The sequence below is a fragment of the Gracilinanus agilis genome, chromosome 2 (assembly GCF_016433145.1).
Source record: "Gracilinanus agilis isolate LMUSP501 chromosome 2, AgileGrace, whole genome shotgun sequence".
NCBI lineage: Eukaryota > Metazoa > Chordata > Mammalia > Didelphimorphia > Didelphidae > Gracilinanus > Gracilinanus agilis.
Genome location: NC_058131.1, coordinates 89260554 through 89285191, shown reverse-complemented (window position 1 = coordinate 89285191; position 24638 = coordinate 89260554). Strand labels below are relative to the sequence as shown.

Below are 24638 nucleotides of genomic sequence, written 5' to 3'. Positions count from 1 at the left end.
AGGAAATACATACTTGTCAGTAAAATTTTTTAAAAGTAGGAAACATGTATGTAGGAAAAACAGGTGTATGACAAAACTTAAAAAAAAAAAACAACCCAAATTTTCAAATGCAGAACAATAAATGTCATGATAGCCCATTAATGGCCAAGAAGCTTATCACATTGTTGAACAGAAAAAATCACCATCTAAGGCAAATCTGAAAATCTGTCCTACATCAAAATCACGATTATTAATAAGGCCAGTATGAAGAATTTGCAATTTACCGATGCTTAGTTTCACTCTAAAAAGTTACAATTGTAAAAAAGAAGAAAAAAATCCCAAGCACCAATTCCATAATTTAAAATTTAATACATATTTTTCCTGGCTAAATTTAGCTAGGAAACTATCAAAGTTTAGTTTAACAGGTAGGTACAAAATCCTTCCCACTCACGTAAATGCCAAACCTGTATGATCAATAGAAAAATCCATTATTTTTGATAACCATTGAATTTGATTATATGTAGATTAATCCGATTTAATGATTTTATTAGGCAATACTTTGTGTTTAAGTAGGTAGATACAGGGAATGACATGTTTATTCCTTATAGCTTTCTTTAGAAAAAAGAAGAATGCAAATATATCTGGAATCTACTGGTAGTGTAAGAAAAATTGCATATTTGTTAATCAAGAAGGCAGTGCTACTGCACATGGCATTACTGTAATTGCCCCCAATTTCTGGACCCCCCCCCTCTTTCTTCCACATGATGGCAAGGGGGTAGAGGGAAGGGATAGCTCAGTGTTTTTGTTTTTTTTCCCTCCTTGCTACACTTTAAACAACAGCACAGTATATATTTATGGATACATTTAACAGTGCTTTTGTTTGTTTTTGGAAGTTCCTGCAGAAAACACTTTCAGATAATAAAGTGATTTATTTCAGATCAAAATAATTGCTATTCCTTCCTCCCCCCACCCCCCAAGTATTTACACTGTGCCATTTCCACACATAGCAATTTCTGAAACAGTGAATATTTCAGTATTTTCCTACTAACTAACTTTGGCCAGTTCTCAACACACACCAAACCGAAGGTCAGCTCCATTTGGGAGATAAAAGGTAAGACTACTATAGAAAGCAGACCACATGGAAACCAACATTTGGAGTGATGTAATTCTCCATTTTTACCCTTCCTGTTAGCTCAACTTTCTCTTTGTTGCAAAACATACATCAGATGGGAGAAAGAAATCATCTGAAGCTGATGTGTTAAGAAATTGGTGAATCCTGCTGGTCCTCAGGAATAGGTGACTCACTCTGTTCTTCCATGGTCTCATGGGAAGGCTCTTCATAGCTGGGCTCACCCAGGTAATCGCTGCTTCCTTCACTCTGGTCCTCACTCTGCTCTTCAGCCTGCTCCAGGTCATTCTCGAGGGCTGTTGAAGAATCACTCATTCTACTTTCATTTTCAGCAGCATCACTGAAGGGCTGGGAGGAGGGAGGGGGTGTGGGAGTATTTGGTTGTAGCATATTTTCATTGGTAGAAATGGGCGCTTTGGTTATAGCAGTATCTACTAGCGTCTCATTCTGAGGCAAAGATAACTTCTCCACAACTCTCCATTGAATGATGCTCATGTCTTTTCCACCAGTTGAAATTAAGTGGCTATCATTATAAGTAAAGCTGACATTAGTGACATGGCTGCTGTGACCATTGTACTTGTGACTTGGTGCCTATTTGAAATAAATAAGATAGAAAAATTAAACCAATTTTTTATGGCTACTTACTGTGACAATGACTGACTAAGGGAAGTAATCCACCTTATGTGGAATAATAACTCCTATCACAGTCACAAAGCTAATGAGACATCAAATTTCTTTTCTAATAACTGGGCAGGATGGGAGAGAAGCTGGAGTAATAGTTAATGTCCATTATTTCAGTCCCAATAGAAAGAAAATGCCCAAGGGACTGTCCTATCTGAATAATAGATTATAAACTTCCAAAGGCAGTAATTACATTTATGCTTATAAATGATGATTTTCAAATAATTGTATTAAGAAATGAGAAGTTTAAAAATCACCAGAATAAATCAAGCCAAACCAAAAAATACATTAAAACTTGATTGCCAAGGGGCTTCTGCCAGTAGCTAAAAAGAGGAAGTCGTATCTGCTTCTTCTGTGGTCTATTCTTTGAGAATGCCCTTATTTTTCAGGCACTGAAGGAGGAAAGAAGTTATAGGGCATCCTTTTGTGGCTATCCAAAGGAAGAACCAAGTAAAGTTGGTGTCTCCTTCAGTAATCTAGTAGAATGGAGGACAACTGAAAACTAGCTGCTGAACTGGCTTTCCCATCACCAGAAATGTACCCCATTGTCTCCTCTAAGACCTTGTTAATAGAAACTGAACCTACCTTTGGCTTGGAACAAGGATACTGAAAAAGATGGACCTTGCAAAAGTCATCAGCAACTGCTATCACTTTTCGGTTATGTGATCTCACTAGAGCATTGATGTCTGTTCCATCTGATCCTTCTGGCCAGACTCCTTACAATATGGAAACATACATATGAAAATGTTAATGTGAACTATATACTCTAAGTATTATTTTATGGTATACGCTAATATTCCAAGATTCTGTGACTGCCAATGTGCTACTCCACTCACTGATGCAGACTATTGTTCTCTACATATATCCTGGTAAGGTCTTTAGGGAACTGACGTAGATAAAAAATTTATTAGGCTGCAGCCAACAGAAGTATGGTCTATACCAGTGATGGGCAAACTATTCCCCACGGGCCAGATCCAGGCCATAGTTTGCCCATCACTGCCTTAAGCAATTCCCTAATCACTATGCCCCCACATCCACATATAGGCAGTGATGGGCAAACTATGGCCTGGATCTGGCCCGTGGGGAATAGTTTGCCTATCACTGGTCTATACTCTTAAATCTTTCCAGCTCTGTAGGATCTATCTGCTGAACTGAAGATGACCTTTTAGTGTCTTTGGTTCTTTGGATTTTGGCTTCCTGATCCAGACTTTGGATTCTGGTGAGATTTGCATTTGAGGTCTGGAGGTTCTAGGATTAGGGCTTAGGGTATTTTTAGCTAGGTGATATTTTCTACCTCCTTCCTATATTTCCCACTTTAATATCTCTACCGTGCTGTAAATAAAGCTAACAGTCTACTGACTCATAGTTTAACTTTAACTTTTACAAACGGTGACCACAACAATTCTTTTTTTTAACCATTATTATTTTTGTCAAGCCAAATTCTTAAGTATTACATTTGGCCACCCAATTTTAATTACTACAGCATATATAGAATATGGCATGTTGGAAAAGGATAGTATGATTAGAACAGGAAATGGATAAGGGGAGCAATGTGTAAATGGCCAGATTGTGAAGAGTATTGAGAAGCTATGACTTGTCTAGGGTCACGCAACTACCATGTACTAGAAGTGGGACTCGAATCTAGGTCTTTTTGACTCTGAGGTCAGATCTCTATCATATGCCGACCTGTCTAATTAAATTAAGAAAAATACCGTCCATAAGAAGATAAAATAAAATGGACATAAACATTTTCATTGTTGTCTTTTTTTTTACATTACTGTAATTTCCCTCAGTATCCCTCCCTCTCAGAGAGCCATCCCTATAAGTAACATTTTTAAAGATATAAAAAGGGAGAAAATGAACATTATCTATCTATCTATCTATCTATCTATCTATCTATCTATCTATCTATCTATCTATCTATCTATCTATCTAAGAGTGAATGAAAATAAATGCCATGTACAAATTTGTGGACCTCCTTCCTCTGTAGAGGGGTAAATGTCTTCTCAATATCTTTGGTGCCATGCTTGTTGAAACAATTTTCATGTTTTTCTGGTTGTTCTTTCTATTTACATTGTTGTAGTTACTGGATATATATATTGTTTTCTTGGCTTAGTTTTCTTCATTCTGTCTTCATCCATTATAGATTTTTTTCAAGCTTCTTTGTATTAATCACTTTCAGATTTTTTTACTGAACAGTAATATTCTATTTTTTAATGTGTAGTCATTCCCCAATTGATAGGCATCTATTCCATTTCCAATTCTTCTCTCTCACAAAGTGCAGCCATAAATTATTATATATATATAGGGACTTTCAGAATCCTGGTTCAAAGGTGTATGGGAGCATTTTAGTTACTTTGCATTCCAAATTACTTTCCAAAATGCAAAGATTCACAGCTCCATCAAGGAAGCACTTCTCTCCACTCCCTGCCCCCCTTCTTCATTCTCATCTTTTGCCATCTATGCAAATGAAGAGGATTGTATATGAAAATGCAAGTCTATTATGTAGCACTGGCTTTTCTTTTAAAATGTATGATAAATTCAACATGTAACCTTCAAATCTGGTCTGTGATTCTTTCTGATCTTCTTTCTTTTCACTGCACTCAAAAATGTTTCACTGGCCCTTCTTTTCTTTTTTGCCCTTCATCCTTATTTTCCTAATTTCCATTTTTTTCCTCCCCCTTCCCTTTGGAAAAAAAAATTAAAGAAAAAACAAAGGCCTTGTAACAAAAATATATAATCAAGCAAAAAAAAAGGTCATACTCTGGGCATGTCAAAAGAGGTTTGTTCTTCTGCAACTTGATATGTCTTCAATATGTGATTTGATCATAGGTCTTCTGGGATTGCCACTTCATTGATCAGAATTCTCAAAGTCTTTTAGAGTTGTTTGCCTTTACAATGTTCATGTCATTGTCTAAATTGTCCTTGCTCTAATCATTTTACTCTGTATCAGTTAATACAAATCTTCTTAGTTTTCTCTGCAACACTCCCTTTCTTTTCTTATGGCACAGGAACATCTTATTACACTTATATAACATAATCTGTTCAGTTGTTTTCAAATTTCTAGGCACTTAAGTGTCTAATTTTTAGCTATAACAACAACAGCAAAAAAGTTCTGTATTTTTGTACCTATGAATCCTTTTCTTCTTTTTCTAATCTTTCTAGGGTATGGGACTCATTAGTGGCATATCTGGATCAAAGGGTATGTATGTTTAGTGACTTTGGGGCATTGTTCTAAATTTGTTTCCTGAGCGGCTGGGCCAGTTCCGGATTCCATCAAATGTGCAAAAATGTGCTTGTTTTTCCACAGCAGGCTAAATCTTTATTGTAAAGAAATAGCATTAGAGGAAGAACTCTAATATAAAAGATGGTTAACAATAGAAGAGTTTATAAGACATAATGGAAGAGGAAGGCAAAGAAACCATCAGAATGAAGGATTTATACAGTCTCTTCTTGTTCTATATCCTATGATTCTAAATTTGGATGTCATCAAAGTTGAAAAAAATACATGTAAAATCATAAACAGTAACCAGTAGGTGGTGCTAACAAATTGCTTTTAAATCTTTAGTTTCTCTGAAGTCTTGGTTAAAAAGAATTACTGAAATTTCTTAAAGTACCACTTCTATCAGCTCCTTCCACTCAAAATTTTCTCAAGTTTAACCATTGTATTCTATGACTTTGGAACAGGCATTTCTAAAGCCTCTGGGAAGTTGACAGTGGGACCATGAAGAAGGTAGCAACTGAGACATATATTTCCCAACATTTTTGAATTTTTATTTCCTTTGAAAAGACTTCTTGGTGCAATATTTGTAGGTTATTTTCACTTCACTTCGGGTTTTCTTTCTGAGTACCTAGAAGTAAGGGAGGTCCCAACCATCTTTGCTGCCACAGCTGAGCAAAGTGGAACAAAAAAGAAGCTGGAGAAGTATGGAAGGCTGCATGGAGCTAATCAGAACAATTCTGAATACTCCTGTATTCTAGCTTCCACCTTCAACTTGACTGGCTCTCCAACTCTTGCCCTGGGTGCCCTGATATTCTGGTTGATGAGTGTCCACCAAATCTAATCTGATTCATATTTATTGACTTTGCTGATCCCCGATCATTTTCATGTTAGGCCACTGAACAATTACTCCTTCCAGATCTTTCTATTTCTAGCACCTTCATTTCCTTTTTGGCTGCCCTTCTTTGAATTTCTCCAGCATGTCCCTGGAACCTTTACATCTTGCAAGATCATATTAACTCTGTCCCTCTGGCTTCTTTGATTGAAGGGTGGAATGGAAAACTACTTCTAAGAAACTCCAGAGATGGCCAGCCAATTCTGTTTCTCACCCAGGTGCAAAAAATCTTTAGACTTCTCCATCTTGGTCCTGTGCTGAGTACCTTCCCTCCACAATACTTCTCAGCTTCCTTTTGTCTTCCCCTATTAAATTATAAGATCCTTAGGACCAGAGACTGCCTGCCTTTTTTTGAATTTGCATTCCTACTGCTTAGCACAGTGCCTAGCACATAAGTATGTGCTTAATAAATATTTATTGACTAACTCTGGGAAGAATTGCAATCAAATCAACATTACTATTCCTGGAAAATAAATTTGAATTAAAACTTATCATCCTCGTGACTTGACCAAAACATCCCTGACTGGTCCTTATTCTTCTAATGGTATCATCTTCCCTCATTAGAATATAAGTTCCATTTGTATCTTGATTGCTTAGCACAGTGCTTGGTACAAAAGCAATACTTAATAAATGCTCATTCATTCATTCATTCATTCATTCTTCTAAGGATACAAGAATAAGGTTATTAAAGTGTAGTGGGAGTGCCATCTGGTGAGCAGGAAGGAGATTGCACTCTGATAAAGCCCACTGGGATGGTGGTCTAAGGGCAGTGTGGTCTGGTGGCCAAAATATACTAGGCCACCTGTTTCATTAAATTTGACACGATACTGTTTGATAGGATGCAAATGAATAATGTACAAAAAGCTGAAAATAAGTAGATTGGAGTCTGGTTCTGAAAAGCTAAATGCCAAATCAGGGAATTTATATTTGCTATCAGAGATACTAGTGACTCATATGTCTTCAATCAATGTCATGAGGACATTAGAAGAGACAGGAAAGGACTAGAGAGAGCTTAGAAAATGGACACTGCTGTATCATACAATCAGAATTGCAGCATGTCATACTGGAAAGGATATCAGATGGCAACTATTCTAAACCATACACAAACAAGTGCCTTCGCAAAAAACCCTGAACAAGTGGTATTTGTTTAAAGAACTCTAGTAACAGAAGATCTACAATAGTTTCAAAGGATTTTATTCCACTTCTGGAAACTATTCTTTTTGGAAGTTTTCTTCATATTAAATCAAAATCTATCTCTGCAACTTTTATTAATTACTTCTCATTCTGTCTTCAGGAGCCAGGGAGAACAAGTATAATCTCTCTTGATGTAAATGCCCTTCAATTATTTCAAGAGAAGTATTACAATTTTCTTTTAAATTGTCCTTTTGACAGGCTAAACAACCCTAATTGCTGGCATACAATAAGAGCTTACTAAATGCATGTTGATTTGCTGAATGACATAAAGTGATTTTGATGTTATTTAATATCTTGGTCATCTTGAACTTTCCAGTTTAATGTCTTTCCTAAAACATGATGCTCAGAACTGAATATAATATTCAAGTAGTGGTCAGGCCAGAGCAAAGTATGGAAGGACCATTGCCTCCCTAGTAGCACAGTCTTAAGCCAAGGATTCTAAGAGGCAGAGGCGATAGTGCATTGCAAACACCAGAGGAGAGTTTGTACAAATATTTGATTGGAGGGAGAAAAATAAATGTTGAGTTTGGGGAATAGCAAGTAAATCAGTTTGGTCAGAATGTAGAGGATATGAAGGAGTAGGATATGAATTAGGGTTGGAAGGAAAGGCTAGAGCCATATTGTAAAGGGCTTTAAATGCCAAGCCAAGGGAAATATTTTATTTTAGCACTAGGGCTTTCATGCTAAAACAAGATAAAATAAATTTGGCAGCTGCGTGGAAGATGGATTAAAGTCTAGAAAATAGTAAAGTTTGGAGGTTGTTGCAATAGTTCATTTGAGAAATAATGAGAGTATGAACTAGGGTGGTGACTGAGTAAAGAGAAAAAGGATGGATATGAAAGATGTAGTACAAAAATAAGTAAGATTTGAGAAACAATTAGGTATGAGATCTTAGTGGAAGGAATGATGCTGAATTTGTAAACCTATGATTTAAAGAATGAAGGTTCCAAACACAGAAATAGTAAAGTTTGTAAGAGAAATTGGGTTTGGGGGGAAAAGATATTAGTTGTTTTTACCAAAATAGAATGCTGAGTTCTGTTTTGGGCATTTTGAACTTGAATTGTTGACAGGGCATCTTGTGGGAGATGGCCAATGGGCAGTTAGAGATGCAAGATTAGAGTTTACAGGAAACAAGAGGATTTGATATATACAACTGAGAATCATCTAGACCAAAAGATCATGACTAAATCCATCTACCTGAAAAGGTCATCAAAAAAGAAGAGGGCTCTTCTTGGATACAGTTGAGTAGGGAATGGCACATGAATAATGATCTAGAAAAGGACACTGAGACAAACTGTTAGACAGTAATTATGAGAGCTGAGAGAAGAGGGTCATGAAAATCCATAAAGAATATGGAGGACACCAATCACTGAAACCTCCTCCACCTTATACTTGGTTAAGTCTATTTTTTGAATTCAAGTTTGAGAAATAGAATTCTATAAAATTTTATCATCTTAGGTCTGGTCCAAAGTTCTAGCCTATTAAAATCATTTTGAATCTTGACTGGCCCCCAATATGTTAGTTATTTCTTCTTGTTTTGTGTCCTTTGAAAATAATATAAACATCAATTTATGCTTTTATCCAAACTACTAATAAAAAATGTTGACCAGTTTAGAGCCAGAGAGAGGACTGAGGGGGTCAAGGCATTGGAGGTAATGGTATATACAAATTTGGTAGTAGGTGTAGAATTTGGTAAGGGAGATGGAGAGAGGAAAGTCAATGGAGAGGTAATTTTTGAACACAAAAAGTGGTACACGTGTGGGTGATGGCAAGAGTAAGTGTATGACCATCTTGGTGTATGGCTGAGATGGGATGAAAGGAGTAAGTTAGGTCATAGAAAATGAGTAGTTAAGGAACAAGGTAGTTAGGGCTTTTTTAGGGAAAGTCAATATGTATGTTGTAGTACACTAGTAAGAGAACAGGAGTTGGGAAGGAAAGAAAAACTGCTTGTTCAGTTGAACTCATTGAGAAAGGAATGATAGTAACCTGTAGAATCTGCAGACAACAGCAACCAGGATTTTGATTGGGTAGTAGACATGAACTGCATGAACTTTAAAGGAGAGTTTATTGAATGACAGTAGCACAGGGAGAACCTGGAAGTGGTGATGGGGAACAAGGAGTATTCCTAACTTTCCTGCCTTGATCAATCAGTGAGCTAAGGGGAACGAGTAAAGATATAGCCAGTCGGTATTGGAAAGGGTAGTCAGAAAGAATTTGTTGGTGGGGGAAGAGCCAGGTTTCAGTGATAGAAGATGGAAGGAGTGAGAGAGGAAAAGATTTAAGGTAGAATGCTTGTTGCCTATGAAACAGACATGCCAGAGAACAGGGTGGAGGGGATGGCGTGGCAATTTGGGGTGTGAGGGTTGAGGAGAATGAGAATAGGTTATTGGGTGGTGGGGGATGGGGTTTGGATAACCTACAAGGGGGAGTTCAGGCCACTGGAATATGTAGGGTATTGACCATGTATGAAAATATTTATCATTTATCTTTAAAAGGATGAAATTATCATTATAATAATAAAAAATTGATTACTGTGCTTTTGATAGAGGGAGAGTTCTTCAACAGGTATCTTCAACGTTATATCTGCCATATCATGCATTTGTGCCAATTCCCAAATTCCTCATCTTTTTTTCCCTTCTTATTTAGGTATAATCGCTTCTTTTTCAGTCTTATACCAACACTTCCCTTCTTCTTTCTTTCATATTTATTGGGGATAACAGTGTGCTACAATCCATAGGGAACAAATATGCCATTATTTTAATCTTACCTCATTTAGTTTCCATGAAATTCAACTACTAACTTAGGAAGTTAGTACTGACAGTAAACACTGAAAGCATGAATGTACTCAAGTACGATATTTTTTATTCTACGAGTTAGATGAGTGATATATTTTTTCCTTTCTGAAAGGCTTAATTAAATAAGGTAAAATGTTTCTTACCAAAGACTTGAAAGCCTAATACACAAGTGTAAGTTGTCCAGTCAATGTCTTTACAGTCAGAACGATTCCGGATTAGTTTGCAGCCATTTGGAATGTCCCCTTTAAATTGAGAAACAGGAAATCTTGATGGAAATTTACTACTTTTCTATGTATTGCAATTCACACACTCAATAGTAAAATATAAATACAAAAGCAAATAAAGTGCATCAAATATATACTTTAGCTGGTTTTTATAGAATTATATATTATTTCCATTCCCATCACTCAACTTACAGTATAATGTGCTTTTTTTTTTAAATTTTTTTTATTTTAAACCCTTAACTTCTGTGTATTGACTTATAGGTGGAAGATTGGTAAGGGTAAGCAGTGGGGGTCAAGTGACTTGCCCAGGGTCACACAGCTGGGAAGTGTCTGAGGCCGGATTTGAACCTAGGACCTCCTGTCTCTAGGCCTGGCTCTCAATCCACTGAGCTACCCAGCTGCCCCCTCCCCCCCCCCCCCCCCATCACTCAACTTACAAACTTCCATCAATTTTACTCTTCTCTAGACCCAGAGAGAAACGTTAAATCCTTAATTGTTCAGAATACTATCCTTGGTTCAAAGGTCCATAGGATGTATTAATTTTTGATGGTCAGTTAGCACTTATTCCAGCATTCTAATTTCATTTAATTACCATCCCTAGAAGACAAATCCTATCTCATATTGTCTATATAGCTATTTTTTAATATAAAAGCTTGTATACATATATTATCTATCTGAAGTCCAAATTCCATTTATACTTACAGTATAGTATCTCATAGTCTCCTGAGTTGGACATTATATATTTATTGTCTGGGGACCAGTCGAGGTGTGTAATGTAGCTGGAATGTCCCTAAGGTTTAAGGGAACAATCAACAGAAAGCATTATTAACTCTAGAAAGAGGTTTTAAGTATCCTATATGTTAGAACCTTTGCTAAGATACAAAATTGCCAAAATGAAGCGGGCCTGAGGTATTTTTCATATTTACTCCTCCAAAAGATGCAGGGCTCTATAAGAGTTCAGTGTACTGAGGGAGTGGCTCTGGTATGAGGTGAAGAAACAATCTATCAGCTAATTAATTGGTAACACAAGTGTTGCCCAATAATGATTATAAATCCCAACAAATCCCCCACCAACTGCCAACTAGAGAGTATGCAGGAGAGCCAGCTTGGCTGAAACAGCAAGATAGTATCCCTGAAGAAGAGAGAAAGACAGGAAGCAGATTTGTTCTAGGCAAGTCAAACCATTTCCACCACCACCACCATCTCTCCCTTATTAGATCTCGAAGAGGAAGCTTGGGCCTCTGAACTCAAGAGCCTTTGGAATAACAGTATTCCCCAAACCATCAGAGCTACCTCCAGTCCCACATTTAAAGCCATTACTTAGGAGAGAAGTCATTGTGGAGAAGGTGCCCACTTTCAGCAACTTCACCAACAAATGCTAATCAACTATTATCAAGAGACAGAGAACATTATTATTATGAATCCATAAGAATGGCAGCACTTTCTCCACCCTCCCCTTTGGTTAGTCTATGATTTCTAGCTAGATCCCTAGTGATGACTGACCAGTTTTTAAATCTAACTGGATGTATATCTTCTCCTTTGTTATCTGTTCTATCACGCGTAAATCTTTACTTTCCTCTTCTACCTCTGTAAAAGTTTACTTGTAAGAGTTCTCTTGATATACCTAAGACCTCTATAAAGTTGCTGAAACTGAGGCCTAGGCTCAGTGGTTTTTGTATAATGTGGGTGTATGGTCAGCATAAAATGAACTAGTTATTAAAATGTTATGTTGACAAGCATGATTGGCAGCAGTACCCATCAATGAATTCCTAGGCAATTAAAAAAAACCATTACCTTCTGTCTTAGAACAAATATTAATAGGCAATGGGGGTTAAGTGACTTGCCTAGGCTCACACAGCTAGGAAGTGTCTGAGGCCAAATTTAAACCCAGTACGTCCCATCTTTAGGATTCTCAATTCATTGAGCCACCTAGCTGTCACCATTTTACAATTTTAATGTCAGAAACATGGGAAGACTTAAATGTAGTTTCTTCCTTTCTTTGTCCTCACCTGAAACCTCCTATAGTCAAAGTAAATTGACGTGTTAATTTTTATTTATTAAAAAAAAATCTTTGTTATAAAGGATGGTGTGATGGATAGGGGAGAGGAGGGACATTTTTGGAAGTTAAAATGATGTGAAACAAAAATTATAAATCACATTTTTTAAAAAGAGAAAAGGTGTTCAAATTTTCCCAGATAGGTAATTTTGGGAGGAAGTTTGATTTTTCTTGATTTTCAGTATGCCACATATTCCAGAGTTCTATTAATTTTCATTATAGATGAGAAATACTACTTAATTTTGATGTTTGATCAAATGGGGTATTGCACATAAAGAATTCTGCAAATCTATAATATTATTACTATTTTTTTTATATAATGCTGCTTCTTAGCTGCTTACAAAACTGACTCTGTTGCTAGAAGTGAGTTTGATTACCATAGCTGGGTGAATTGTATCTAAGATTACTCTTTGTTGACAATGTGTGGATTCTGTTCTTGGATTTCATAATTCCAGAAAATTTTCTTATATGATTTCTAGAAATATGACAATTACTTTTTCTTGACTAGTAAATTCTATATCCCCAAGACTGTTTATTATTATATCAGATTCTCTGACATATGTACTAAAAGAGACATACTCTATTCAATAATCCCGATTAATGTCAAGTGAGGTATATAAAAGGAAAATGTTCCCTTCAAAGTACTCTCATGGAGTATATGTCTATCTACATCTATGTGTCTATATTTCTATCTCTTTCTCTATATATCATGTATAGGGTCCAAATGTAATGGTGAAGTATTTCAGATGTTCTTGTTGAGGATGACACTGTGCTGATGCTATCAAGTCCCAGAATATTAAAGGACCATATCAATTAGAACTTTGATTATTCAAAGAGATACAAGAATGCAATCCAGGGAAAAAAAAGGATGAAAAGAATGTCTACTGTTCAAATACTGTCACATGCAGATGGACCACCAGTCCATCCATTTAATTAGTTCGTGTGTGTGTTTGTGTGTGTGTTTATATGATAGACACTGCAGATGGACAAGCAATGATTAGGAGAAGGGGTTAGGCTAAATTTATCAAGCTGCAGTTTTTACTAATCCTTATACTGTGCCTCAAAACAAAAAGTCATTTTAAAAAGCACTAACATCTTCCTAGGGGAAACTACATTTTTGAATTTTTCAAAACCACTATCTTAAGAGAATTAAAACATGGGTGACTCAAGGCCATTGTAGAGATGGACACATTGTGGGAATAAATGGGGTGTGGCATACTTCCAAAAATGACTTACAAGAAATGGCATAAGGTTTATTTATAAACTAGTAAATGTATGTTCAGAAATGGAGGTAGATTAGTCAGGTTGCAAGAGTAAAGGATAACAAGCTGATAATCCAAGGGCTGGGTAGGTTACCTATGTGTAAAAGGACTTAGAGGAAAGTCTTTAGAAGTGGGTAGACCCTCTTTGGAAACAATGTGGGAGAACACAATAATCACTTCTATAAGTTATTCAAGAAATTTTTCTAGAATTATTGAAACCAATGGGCAGAACCTATACCTTGCCAACAACTGCTACTCTCCATCTTTGCCATCTTGGTCAAATTGAATGCTATCATATGGAATTTCAGGGTTGTTTTTATTTAATTTTTCTTATTATTAGGGATTTGGAGCATTTTTTTCACATAGTTGATATTGACTTGCAATTCTTTTTTTGAAAATTGCCATCATATCCTTTTATTACTTATCTTTTGGGGAGCATGATCCATTCATGATGAAGTGATGATGACTTTATTTGATCATCAATAAATTCACCAGGCAGCTTCCTAATACCTTACATTTTTAAATTTTTAATTGAATTTTCTAAGAAACCACACTCACTGACTTATAGTTTGAAGCCTTTGCTTTCTTCCTATTTTTGTAGGGGGTGAGGAATAGGGAGAGGAAATCAGGACAACTGAACTTTTTCAGTTCTAAAGTACTGATGAACATTTTAGAATATCCTAAATACCTCCTCCCAAAAAAGAGCAATTCACACCCAAGTAAAATTGAAATGTTAACAAAGCAGGAAAAAAGAAAAGAACAAAGCTGTGAATTTATTTGATATAACTTATGACCTATTTTAAATAAACCCCCCACATACTCACACTACTTTCAAGGCTATCTAGGGTCAAGTAGGTGGCACAGAAGATAGAGCAAAAGATCCAGAGCCAGAAAGATCTGAGTTCAAATATGCCCTCGCATACTTTTTTAAAAACCTGTTTGCCCTTTTCCTTTGAGTCTTTTTTCTAGTTAGGGTTTCTTTGTATTTCTGGATCAAAATAATTCTTTATAGTGGTTGCTATCTTCTGTTTACTCTACTCTCCAGTCTTGAATCTTGATTTGAAGGTTTTATGCCAAGGCTTGGCTCTGTTTCCTGAAGAACTTATTGGTGGGGCGTCTACTTGTTTCCAATCTGTACTGATTTTCACATCCTAGGGTGTGTCTAAACTAGGAGCACTGGTAGGTTTTAGGCTGCCCTGGATCTTTGAGGTTCAAAATGCTAGACTTTCAGGACCTTCTATGTCATCTCAGGACAAAGTCCTGGGACCTCAGAAATCCTAGACATGGGCTAGTCTAGCTGCTAGATTCTTCTATATCAAAAGATGAAGGCTGAGAGGAAATACAGTTACTGAAGTCTAAAAGATCATGACAGGTTTGGGTAAAGTAAACTTGGATTTATCTATCAAACACACTATCAAGCACATTAGAAATAGAGAAGCACAAAAGAAGCAAATTTTGAGTACAATTTTTATACTAACTACAACACAATTAACAGTCCTCTTTATCCTGTGGTCAAGCAATCTCAATCATTTGTAACACAGTTGTTTACTAAGAACTAGGTAAAAAAAGCATCTGAACAATAAGGAAAACAGATTTTCATAAAGCCTATATATTAATAACAGAAGGATATTGCCTCTGTTAGGTCAAAGCTTACTTTCATTTATAAAATTAAAGTTATTATGTTAATGCTTAGTTATTTGATATTCCATAGTAGCAAGGAATGAGAAAGGAAAATAGTTTAAAAATAGTTATTATTATTCCAAGTAATGAAATGGGAAATGGATGAGGATAAATGAATTAGATTTTGAGTGTTATTTAAGAGGAAAGAAAAATAGCAGATGACTCCCAAGGTTTTGGGTCTGGAAGGCTGGGAGAATGATGGTGTAATCAAAACAAATTATGAAATTAGGAGGAGAGAAAGATTTTTGTTGTGGTGGTTTTGTTTTTTTTAGTGAGACATGAAAGGGGAAAAAGGGGGAGTGATAGGAGAGAAAGATTTCAGTTCTGGACATTGTGAGTTTGAGGTGCTAGAAAACCAGCCTAGAAAAGAATATAGGAAAGAAAAAGGAACCTAGGACAAAAGTTTGGCGGGGTCCTGACATTAAGGGGTAAAAGGAAGAAGTTGAATTAGTGAAGGAATATCAAGAATGAATGGCCAGATACATAGGAAGATAATCACTGGAGAGGTGTTTTATGGAAACCAAATAAAGAGAATAGGCATACAGAAGGAGGAAGTAGTTATAAGGCAACCAAAAAAATCCAGAAGAATGAAGCCTATAAAAGAGTAAGGGTGACCCTGAGGGAGACTTTTTTAGAAGACTAATAGCAAATTCATAGCTATCATCTTAATGTACTTAATTTCACTATTTTTGAATTCAGACTATTAGAGTCAATAAAGATTTTCTAAATTAAGTTGCTTTTGAATTAATCATAAAAACAAATGCAATTACTGCTTAAATCTTAAATTACCATTTCTATTTGCTTTGTTAGATTTTGTCCCAAAATTTGTAGATGATAAGATTTCTGAAAATGGGCAGCAGGTCTTCTACTGTTATGTTCAAATTTATAAATAGAAAGATTTCTGCTTATGACAAATATCACACAGAGTTCTATCCAAGTTTATTTTATCCATGCTTCTAAAAAGATGGAAATTTGAATTTAAAAAAATTGTCAAATTGTTTATAGCAAATGCTATCATAGGATTAGTAATTCATTTCCTTAACTATAGACTATGATAATTTTCTACCTGCCCCTCAATGCCAAAGACCAAATGCCAAGTGCCAAAAAAAAAAAAAAAGCATTTTTATATATTGACAACTTTAGTTTACATGAGAACCTGATTATGTTTGAAATTCATTTAAAGCTTAATTAAGTGCTGACTATATCTGAGGCACTATGGCAAGTGCCAGGGATCCAAAGGCAAAGACAAGATTCTTCCCACCCTTACAAAGCTTACATTTTCTTAGGGGAATACAACACCTACAGACATAAATACGAGGAAAGCATGGTATTATTTCTTAATAGGAAAATTTTGACACAAGTTATTTGGATGTTAGGGAAGGAATATGATTCTGGCATTCTTTATTTGCTTACTTTCCCCCATTTTATTTTATTATTCTGAATAGTAAACATATGATCTGAAATGGATAATTTCTACATACATTGTGAAACAGGTGATGATCACATATGAAATTGGCACTGTAGGATGAAAACAATTAATAGTCATTCCCCACTCTGTCTAATGTCAAAGAGTGTTATGGGAATATTTACAGCTAAAAGCAACAGTACTAAAATTTCACATATATGCATATATATTTTCTTTTTAAAGTAAACATGAATATAGAGATACAATTCTAAAGTAATTTCAGAATATACCAATATGGATTGATATCTAAAGGTTGTTAAGTATTTGGCAATAATTATCTTCAGAAGCTGTGTTAACATAAACATCCACATTTTTCAGTAAAATTTAACACTTGTACCAATATATATATATATATATGGACTGCCTTCACATTAAAAAAAATTCACGTACTATGCAACTTACAGTGCATTTTCCGTATCTGCTATATTTTCTTCCACTTTCTGAGACTACATAGAGGTAAATAAAGTTGTCATGAGATCCTACAGCAAGGAAGGTGCCATCTACAATAAAAGGTTAAAAGATTTTCACAAAGTAAATATACTGCCAATTTCAATTACTCTTTATTTCAATGGTCTTATGTACAATGTGTTATTTTCAATTCAATTTACAAACATTTAAGTGCTTACACAGGGCAAGCCCAAGCTCTGAAACACTCTCCCTCCTTGCTTCTGCGTCTTGAAGTCTTTCTTTTCAGACTCAGCTTTTTTCTGGTCCCTCTCAACTGCTGTTAATTCCCCTGTAGTTATCTTTTGTTTGTTTGCTTGTTTGTTTGGCTAGGGATATTTATATCCATAAAAATGGTCTCCCTTATTAGAATGTAAGCTCCTTTAGGGAAAGCACTGTTTTACTTCTTTCTTTGTTTATGTCCAGTGTCTTCAACCTACCAGGTACTTCACAAGTGTTAGACTAATTAAAAATTTAAATTAAAAAAAATCATCCCTGCCCTTAAATAGCTTACAATTTATTAATAAGGATGAGATGTACTCTCAAATAACAATAACACAAATCAGAATATAATGAAATATTAATCATTAGAACAGATTAAATTGAATGTCCTGAGAGATTCTAAGGAAGGGGTCACTCCTTGCTGAAGTACCATATAGTTGGTAGTGCTAGTGCTTGACTTTGAAGGAGAAAAATGCAGATGACGATACAGGATGAATTTTTTCTAGGCATGGAGGATGGAGAATGGCAAGTGGAAAGGGAGAGAGCAAAAGAGAAAATCAGGGAGCAGCCAGTACTCCAATATGGCTAGATTGGGTGCAATAATGAATACCATAAAATAATGCAGGAAAGGCTTGTGAGAGCTGGACTGTGAAAGGCCCTGAATGACAGGGTAAAGAGTTTAAAGTTTATTCAATAGGCAATGATGAATTATTGAATTTTTGTAAAGAAGAGGAATATCAGAATCAGATCTATGCATAAAGATTACTCTCAAAGTGGTGTGGGATTGGGTATAGGAAATGTATCAACTGGGAAGAAGAGGTAAGGTTGCATTCTAGTATCATATGGGGGGTTAGCACCTGGGCAGGCAAGTGCTAGAAGAAGAAATAAAGATTCAAGAGTGTCTTGGAGGTTTCAAGTCTGGGTGACTGGGAAGATTATGGTACTACTGAGAAATGGGAAAGTCAGTAGGAGCTTGTTTTCTAGAAATAATTTCTGTTTTGAATTTGCTGACTCTGAAGTGTTAGCAGGACAATGAAGTAGCAATGTCCAGTAGGCATTTTAAATGCAGAAATGGAGCTCAGAGATAGGTAGAAGCTAGATACAAATTTAGGAGTTATTCAGAAAGATGAAATGATGAAAGTCATAGGAATAAATAAGTTTTCCAAGAGAGTGGAATATATATACATATATATATATACATATATATATATATATATATATAGAAGTGGAATATATATATAAAATTGAAGAGATGGAGCGAGGGAGTGGGAAGTAGAGAGAGGGAGAGAGAAAAAGAGAGAGAGAGAGAGAAAGAGAGAGAAAGAGGAAGGGAGGAAGAGGAGAGGGAAAGAGAAAGAGAATGAGAGAATTGAGGCTAGAACCTTGGAAGACTTGAGGGACTGACTGAAAAGGGAAGAGGAAATCAACAAAGTAGGAAAGTGAAACAGATGGGATAAAAACCAAAGCAGGGAAGCTAAAAAAAACTTTTAAGAAAAAAGGTGTGGTCAATGATATCAAATACTACTGACAGGTTAAGGAATACAAGAACTGAGAGGAAGCTATTTGGCAACTTCTAAGTCAGTGGCAAACATCAGGCCAGTGGTAACTTTANATATATATATATATAAAATTGAAGAGATGGAGCGAGGGAGTGGGAAGTAGAGAGAGGGAGAGAGAAAAAGAGAGAGAGAGAGAGAAAGAGAGAGAAAGAGGAAGGGAGGAAGAGGAGAGGGAAAGAGAAAGAGAATGAGAGAATTGAGGCTAGAACCTTGGAAGACTTGAGGGACTGACTGAAAAGGGAAGAGGAAATCAGCAAAGTAGGAAAGTGAAACAGATGGGATAAAAACCAAAGCAGGGAAGCTAAAAAAAACTTTTAAGAAAAAAGGTGTGGTCAATGATATCAAATACTACTGACAGGTTAAGGAATACAAGAACTGAGAGGAAGCTATTTGGCAACTTCTAAGTCAGTGGCAAACATCAGGCCAGTGGTAACTTTAGAGAGAGTAATTTAAAGATAATCATATTGCAAGAGTAGGTGATTAACATAAAAGAATATAGACTAGTGTCCCTAATAATTTAAGAGAGTTTTAAAAGGTCTGGCAGGTCCATATGAAATTTTTTCGGGGACAATATGTTTGTAAGCCATGGAAAAGTATCAGTATGGAGAAAGGTACTGAAGATGGGAAGAACAGGGGTAGAGGGAATGATTGATAGAGGAATGGCTAAAATTTGGGATTGTTAAAGACGTAGGTCAAAGGTGTTGGCATTAGTAAAATGAAAGGTTACCTTAAGCTTTGTGAATAGAGAGAAGTAGGTAAGGATGGGAGAATATTTTAAGGCACAAGATAAAGGAAGCTTTTATTAACTCTTTTATCATTATACTTAATTTTACTTGACAGTATTTTCTAAATTATCTTTCATTTACTACCAACTAAGCAGGCTCTTAAACAGAACAAAAAAGCAGCTATTTGGTCTCATGCATAATAATTGCCCAGAATTGTTATACCATTGATTATGGCATGAAAACCATTTATTTCGAGCAATAAATATAAAAAATAAACATGTTACTTGTACCATGATGATAGTACAAGTATTTTGTTTATGCTACCTGCCTAAAATGATTGTTTTCTTTTTGTATCCCATTGTGCCCACCTACCACAGTGGATACCCTACTATAAAGTTTATTGAATATTCCATTTAAACAGATTATATCTATATTTCTTGACTATTCTTAACAGGGCTTTTGAAATCAATAAAATTTAAAATTTAAAAGGAAAGCAATACAACTTCTTTGGCTTATTATAATGGGAATTCTTTGCAATCTCAACACTTGAAGTAAACTTTTACTTTTTCATTGTATAGCCCTGAGATCAGTTAGACAGGCACTAAAGAAAAGCCCTGGATTACTGGGTAGTAAGATAACTAAGGGGGAGAATGAATTGTAAACATTAGAAAATGATACTCACTTTAGGCCGGTGAACTGGGGACAAACTGAATAGCAAAAAGGGAATTACAGATTTTTAAGAAGTATAATTATCACCTTGAAGTAAGCTAATTAAATTTAGGATATGCTTGTAATGACTAGCTAAGAATTATATGTAATTAAGAACTCTTATCAGTGTAATGACTGCCTATTACTCACTTCATGACAGAGAAGTGGAGGACTTAAAGAGGGCAGAATAAGGCAATTTTTTTAGACATGAGAAGAGTAAAAATTTACTTTGAATAGCTATACGTATTTACAATGGGCTTTGTGTTTTGTATTAGTTTTCAGTGGAGGGAAGTTCAGGGACAGAGGGTGAGAAGGCAAATTTTTGCTGATTGAAAAAATAAAGTATGATAAAAAAGAATTATATGTGTTTAGTAGCTCAATCATTTCTACTATAAGGTTTTCTAAGCTGTTTGGTGATACTTGAAAATCTGCTAAAATTTTTAAGCACTCCTTTTTTACTCTCATCTTTGTACGTATGTACAAAGCGAAGTTTAAAAAAAAAAAGATATAACTTAGTCTGTACTCAATGTCCAAGTTAGTGGCATCAACACAAATCAGATTTTTACTGTATTTTCTTTCCATATACAAATGTGATTATACCTGGTGATTGTAAATATGTTTGGTTTAAAACCTAGAATGTAATTTAGCTTGAAGTGAACTCTTTTGAATTTACTTGGAACAAAACTAAATCTGACTTGGTGTGGGAGTGGGGTGGGGAGAAACATATGCAATATTTAATAGCGCTAGGAAGAGTATAAGAAAGTAGTCAATTTTATTTTAAAAATTAAGACTATTCAATAATAGAAATATGTTTAATGCCATAATGTATGTTAAACATGCCCACCTTTTGAGTAGCGCATTACTGAGAGCTGCTCATTACCATCTGTATGGATTGAAACTAGATCTCTGGTTTCTGCATCCAAGACAAACCACCTGTTAAGAAGTAAGAGTCCAATAATTATTTAAGTTACACAAATTCAAAACAAGAAAATTTTGACTGGATATTTTCATATTTCTTAATTTTATGACACCAATTAACCTCAATTATAAAAGGCTACCATCTTTCAATGAAGGATGGATGTATTTTGCAAAATGATGATTTCCAATATGCAATTGTTCAAATACATTAACACAGAGTAGCACATTCTTGTGGTCAGTTGATTCAAATGTTTGTTCCAAGAATGATGCTTTTGATAAACTTACAATTGAATTCAGAATATATAATTAACATACAGGAAATAATTAGAAAATAGTCAACTGCTACAATGTAAGGTACAGACAATAAATGTTATAGAAATTTTAAGAATTCTCTTAAAGAAAGATGTGAGGCCTGGAGTTTTTAGGGAAGGCTTCCTGGGAAGTCCTTAAGTTGGATTTCAATGACTGAGTATTTATTTTGAAAAGTAGGGGAGGGGAAGGGAAGGAATTCTCAGGATAGGAAAACAAAATGAACAAAGATTAAAGATACAGATATGAACATGGCATCCTTATATGCAGGGATGGTCATAATGTATAGGTGATGGAAGTAGCCATCCATATGGTAAAATTTCTGAAGTTACTACTAACTACCTCCTGACTATTGCTTTCTCCATGCTCCCTGATGCTTAAAATTTCTTTAACATAATAAATGTATTAGTTCAATAAGTCCATTTCACCTCAAAAAATGTCTTAAAATGTAAATAAGATATATTTTTGGGAGAAATTATATAACATCGTTGAGTAGCAAGAGCAAAAGATTAAAAAGGGTGTAAATTTTAGATTAGTTTTGCTACTAACTAGTGTTGTGTGATCTTAAGTAAATCATAACCTTTTGTGATTCTCTGATTTAAATTCACATTGAAGTATAAATTACAAATATCAGAACTTTTCCAGAAAGCACATTTTAGTAGGGGGAAAGCATTAGTTATTTAAAGGAACATCAAAAGAGGGAGAGAAATGGTGCAGAAGACAGTCTACTTCACAATTTTTGCCAAATGCCAACCGTGTGAGGGAACAGCAAAGAAACCAACTTGATTAAAGTAAAATTAGTGTTGGAAAGTAGTGGAAAATTAAGGCTAGTTAGGGCCTTGAAAGTCTGGCAGAATATAAATATATTTGATTCAGGAAGCACCAGAACTCAGTAAGTTGCTGAAAAAGAGTAACAAGATCAAACTGTCCTTTGAGGAAAACTTTAAACTGGTAGCAATATATGTAAAGTATTGGAAAAGGAATGATGGAGTGAGGGTGACTAGTAGGGAAAAATCATTACTTTTATTTCATGTAGACAGATGGGACAGTGAGGAAAGAAAATGTTATTTTAACCATTCAGATGAGCAATCACAAAAAACTTTCAAGTCTCTTTCATATCTAAATTCTGTGATACTATCTGTACTGTTTATGGAATGAAGCATAATTGCTCCCTTTAATTTCTAAGTCTTACAAAGTAATGAAAACTAAGAAAAATTTCAGCTTTGTAAATTAAGTCATATAGACCTTCTCTAACCATGTATGGCATAATTAAAAATGAATTTCAATGATTTGTAAGCTATGTATTCAAACTCACAGAATCACAGCATATAAAAAAACGAAGGGACTCAGAGGACATCTAATCCAAATGTTATAAAAAAAAAATTTCCTCTTCACAACATACATTCCCGATAGTCATCTAATCTCTGGTAAGATCTCAAAAGGAAGTGGATCCGACTTCTTATTCAGGCAGCCCACTCCACTTTTGGCCAGTTTCAATTGTTAAGGAATTTCCCCTTCTATTCTGCCTGAAATTGCCTTTTTCCAGCTTTTATCTATTGTTCCCAATTCTGCCTTCCGATCAAATCTAATCTTTCTTTCATATGACAATCTTTTAGATATTTTGAGATAGCTACCATGTCCCACTTAGGCTTCTCTTTTCCAGGCCAACCATTCCTTCAACTGAGCCTCTTATAGAATGAATCTGAGGTCCTTCACTAACTTGGCGAACCTTCATTTGGATACTCTCTTGCTTATAAGATATTTATCTTTATTAAAATGTGCTACCTGGAACTGAGCATAAGATTCCAGATGTGGTCTAACTCCTACCTGAGATTAGAAGGGGAGCCTCCACTCTGTCCTATATACATCACTTCTATTTTTAAGCCAAACTCCTAGAAAAAGCTGTCCACAATTTTTGCCCCTCATTTCAATCATTTCTCCACCCCTTATATATTTTCTGACTTCATTACTCACCTAAAACTGCTTTCTCCAAAGTTACCACTGATTTCTTAATTGACTGATGGTCTTTATGAAATCTCTGTTTTTTCAACCTTAGCTTTTCTTTCAAGGCCTTCTCTCTTCTCTGGATTTTTGTACAATACTCTGTCTTATCAGTAAGTCAAAAGGCACTTATGATAAACAAAAAAGAAAGACAAAAACATGGTCCTAGGGCTCAAGGGGCTCTAATTGTGTGTGTGTGTGTGTGTGTGTGTGTGTGTGGACACAAAGTGAAAAACTGTGTACATACAAGATAAAACTAAATGGAAATTAATCTCAGAAGGAAGACCTGAGCAAGAACTATTAATTGATTTCTCCAGTTACAAAACTTGTATGCCTCAGTGGTGTGAATGGATTGCAATTATCTAGTCAGATTAGAATTTGCTCAGAAACAAACATTGATTTGAAATAAAGAAGGTTTTGTTCTCTTGATCATTCATTCATTCATTCATTCAATAAGAATTCATAAAGTGTGAAGATGGGATTAATCCTACCCTGCCTATTTCAAGATTTAACCACTAAAAGTGTAAACAGTACCAATTAATTCTCAAGTGGGGGAGGTCTGTGATCCCACTTGTGTAAGAGTGGGTGACAAATAAGAATCGACTGACTGCCCCCTGGGCAGTCCTAAGCAAAGCCTTTGCTCTAATTGGTACACATGAAATGAGAGGAAGGCACAGGAAGTGATGAAAGAAATGGTCTGGTACTTCTCTCTCTTCAGCCTGAAACTGGACCTGGAAGAGGTCTGGCTGAGACCTTGGTCTGCTTTATATTTCTCCTTAGAACTACACATGGTGAGTGAAAAAGGCTAACTCTCTTAGCTTTCCTGGAGGTACTAGCCTTGATTGGGAGGAGACCTCAAAAACCCTGTTTAATTGACTTTTAGGTTCTCTGGCTGGGCCTCTGGAGCCCTGCTGGAGTAAAGCCAAGACTTGAACACATAATCTAGTTCTTTAAGCTAGATCTCTTACTCTATCCTCTTCTCATTTGTCTACTTTCACTTTCTCCTATATTTTATAAATTGCTAAAAATCATTTTAGAATTGATATTTATTCAATTCTTGCCAACCACCCCTTTTAATATTAAGTCCAACCAAACTATAATAATTTTCCCCTTTACATTGTGGCAACCACCTTTTACTCTTTACAAAACTGACTATCAGGCACTGCACAAAG

The 24638-nt window shown here is 35.4% G+C and overlaps 1 protein-coding gene across 1 annotated transcript in view; it reads right to left on the bottom strand.

Annotated features, from left to right (window-relative positions):
* Window positions 1-1237: 1237 nt before the first annotated feature.
* Window positions 1238-24638, bottom strand: part of EML4 (EMAP like 4) — a 117376-nt gene continuing 93975 nt past the window's right edge. Inside the window, exons 19-24 of the mRNA XM_044663278.1 lie at window positions 21083-21171; window positions 16983-17080; window positions 10820-10907; window positions 10037-10135; window positions 2375-2505; window positions 1238-1699 (exon numbers count right to left, since the gene is read on the bottom strand). Coding sequence (XP_044519213.1) covers window positions 1238-1699; window positions 2375-2505; window positions 10037-10135; window positions 10820-10907; window positions 16983-17080; window positions 21083-21171 — 967 coding nt within the window. The remainder of the gene's footprint in view (window positions 1700-2374; window positions 2506-10036; window positions 10136-10819; window positions 10908-16982; window positions 17081-21082; window positions 21172-24638) is intronic.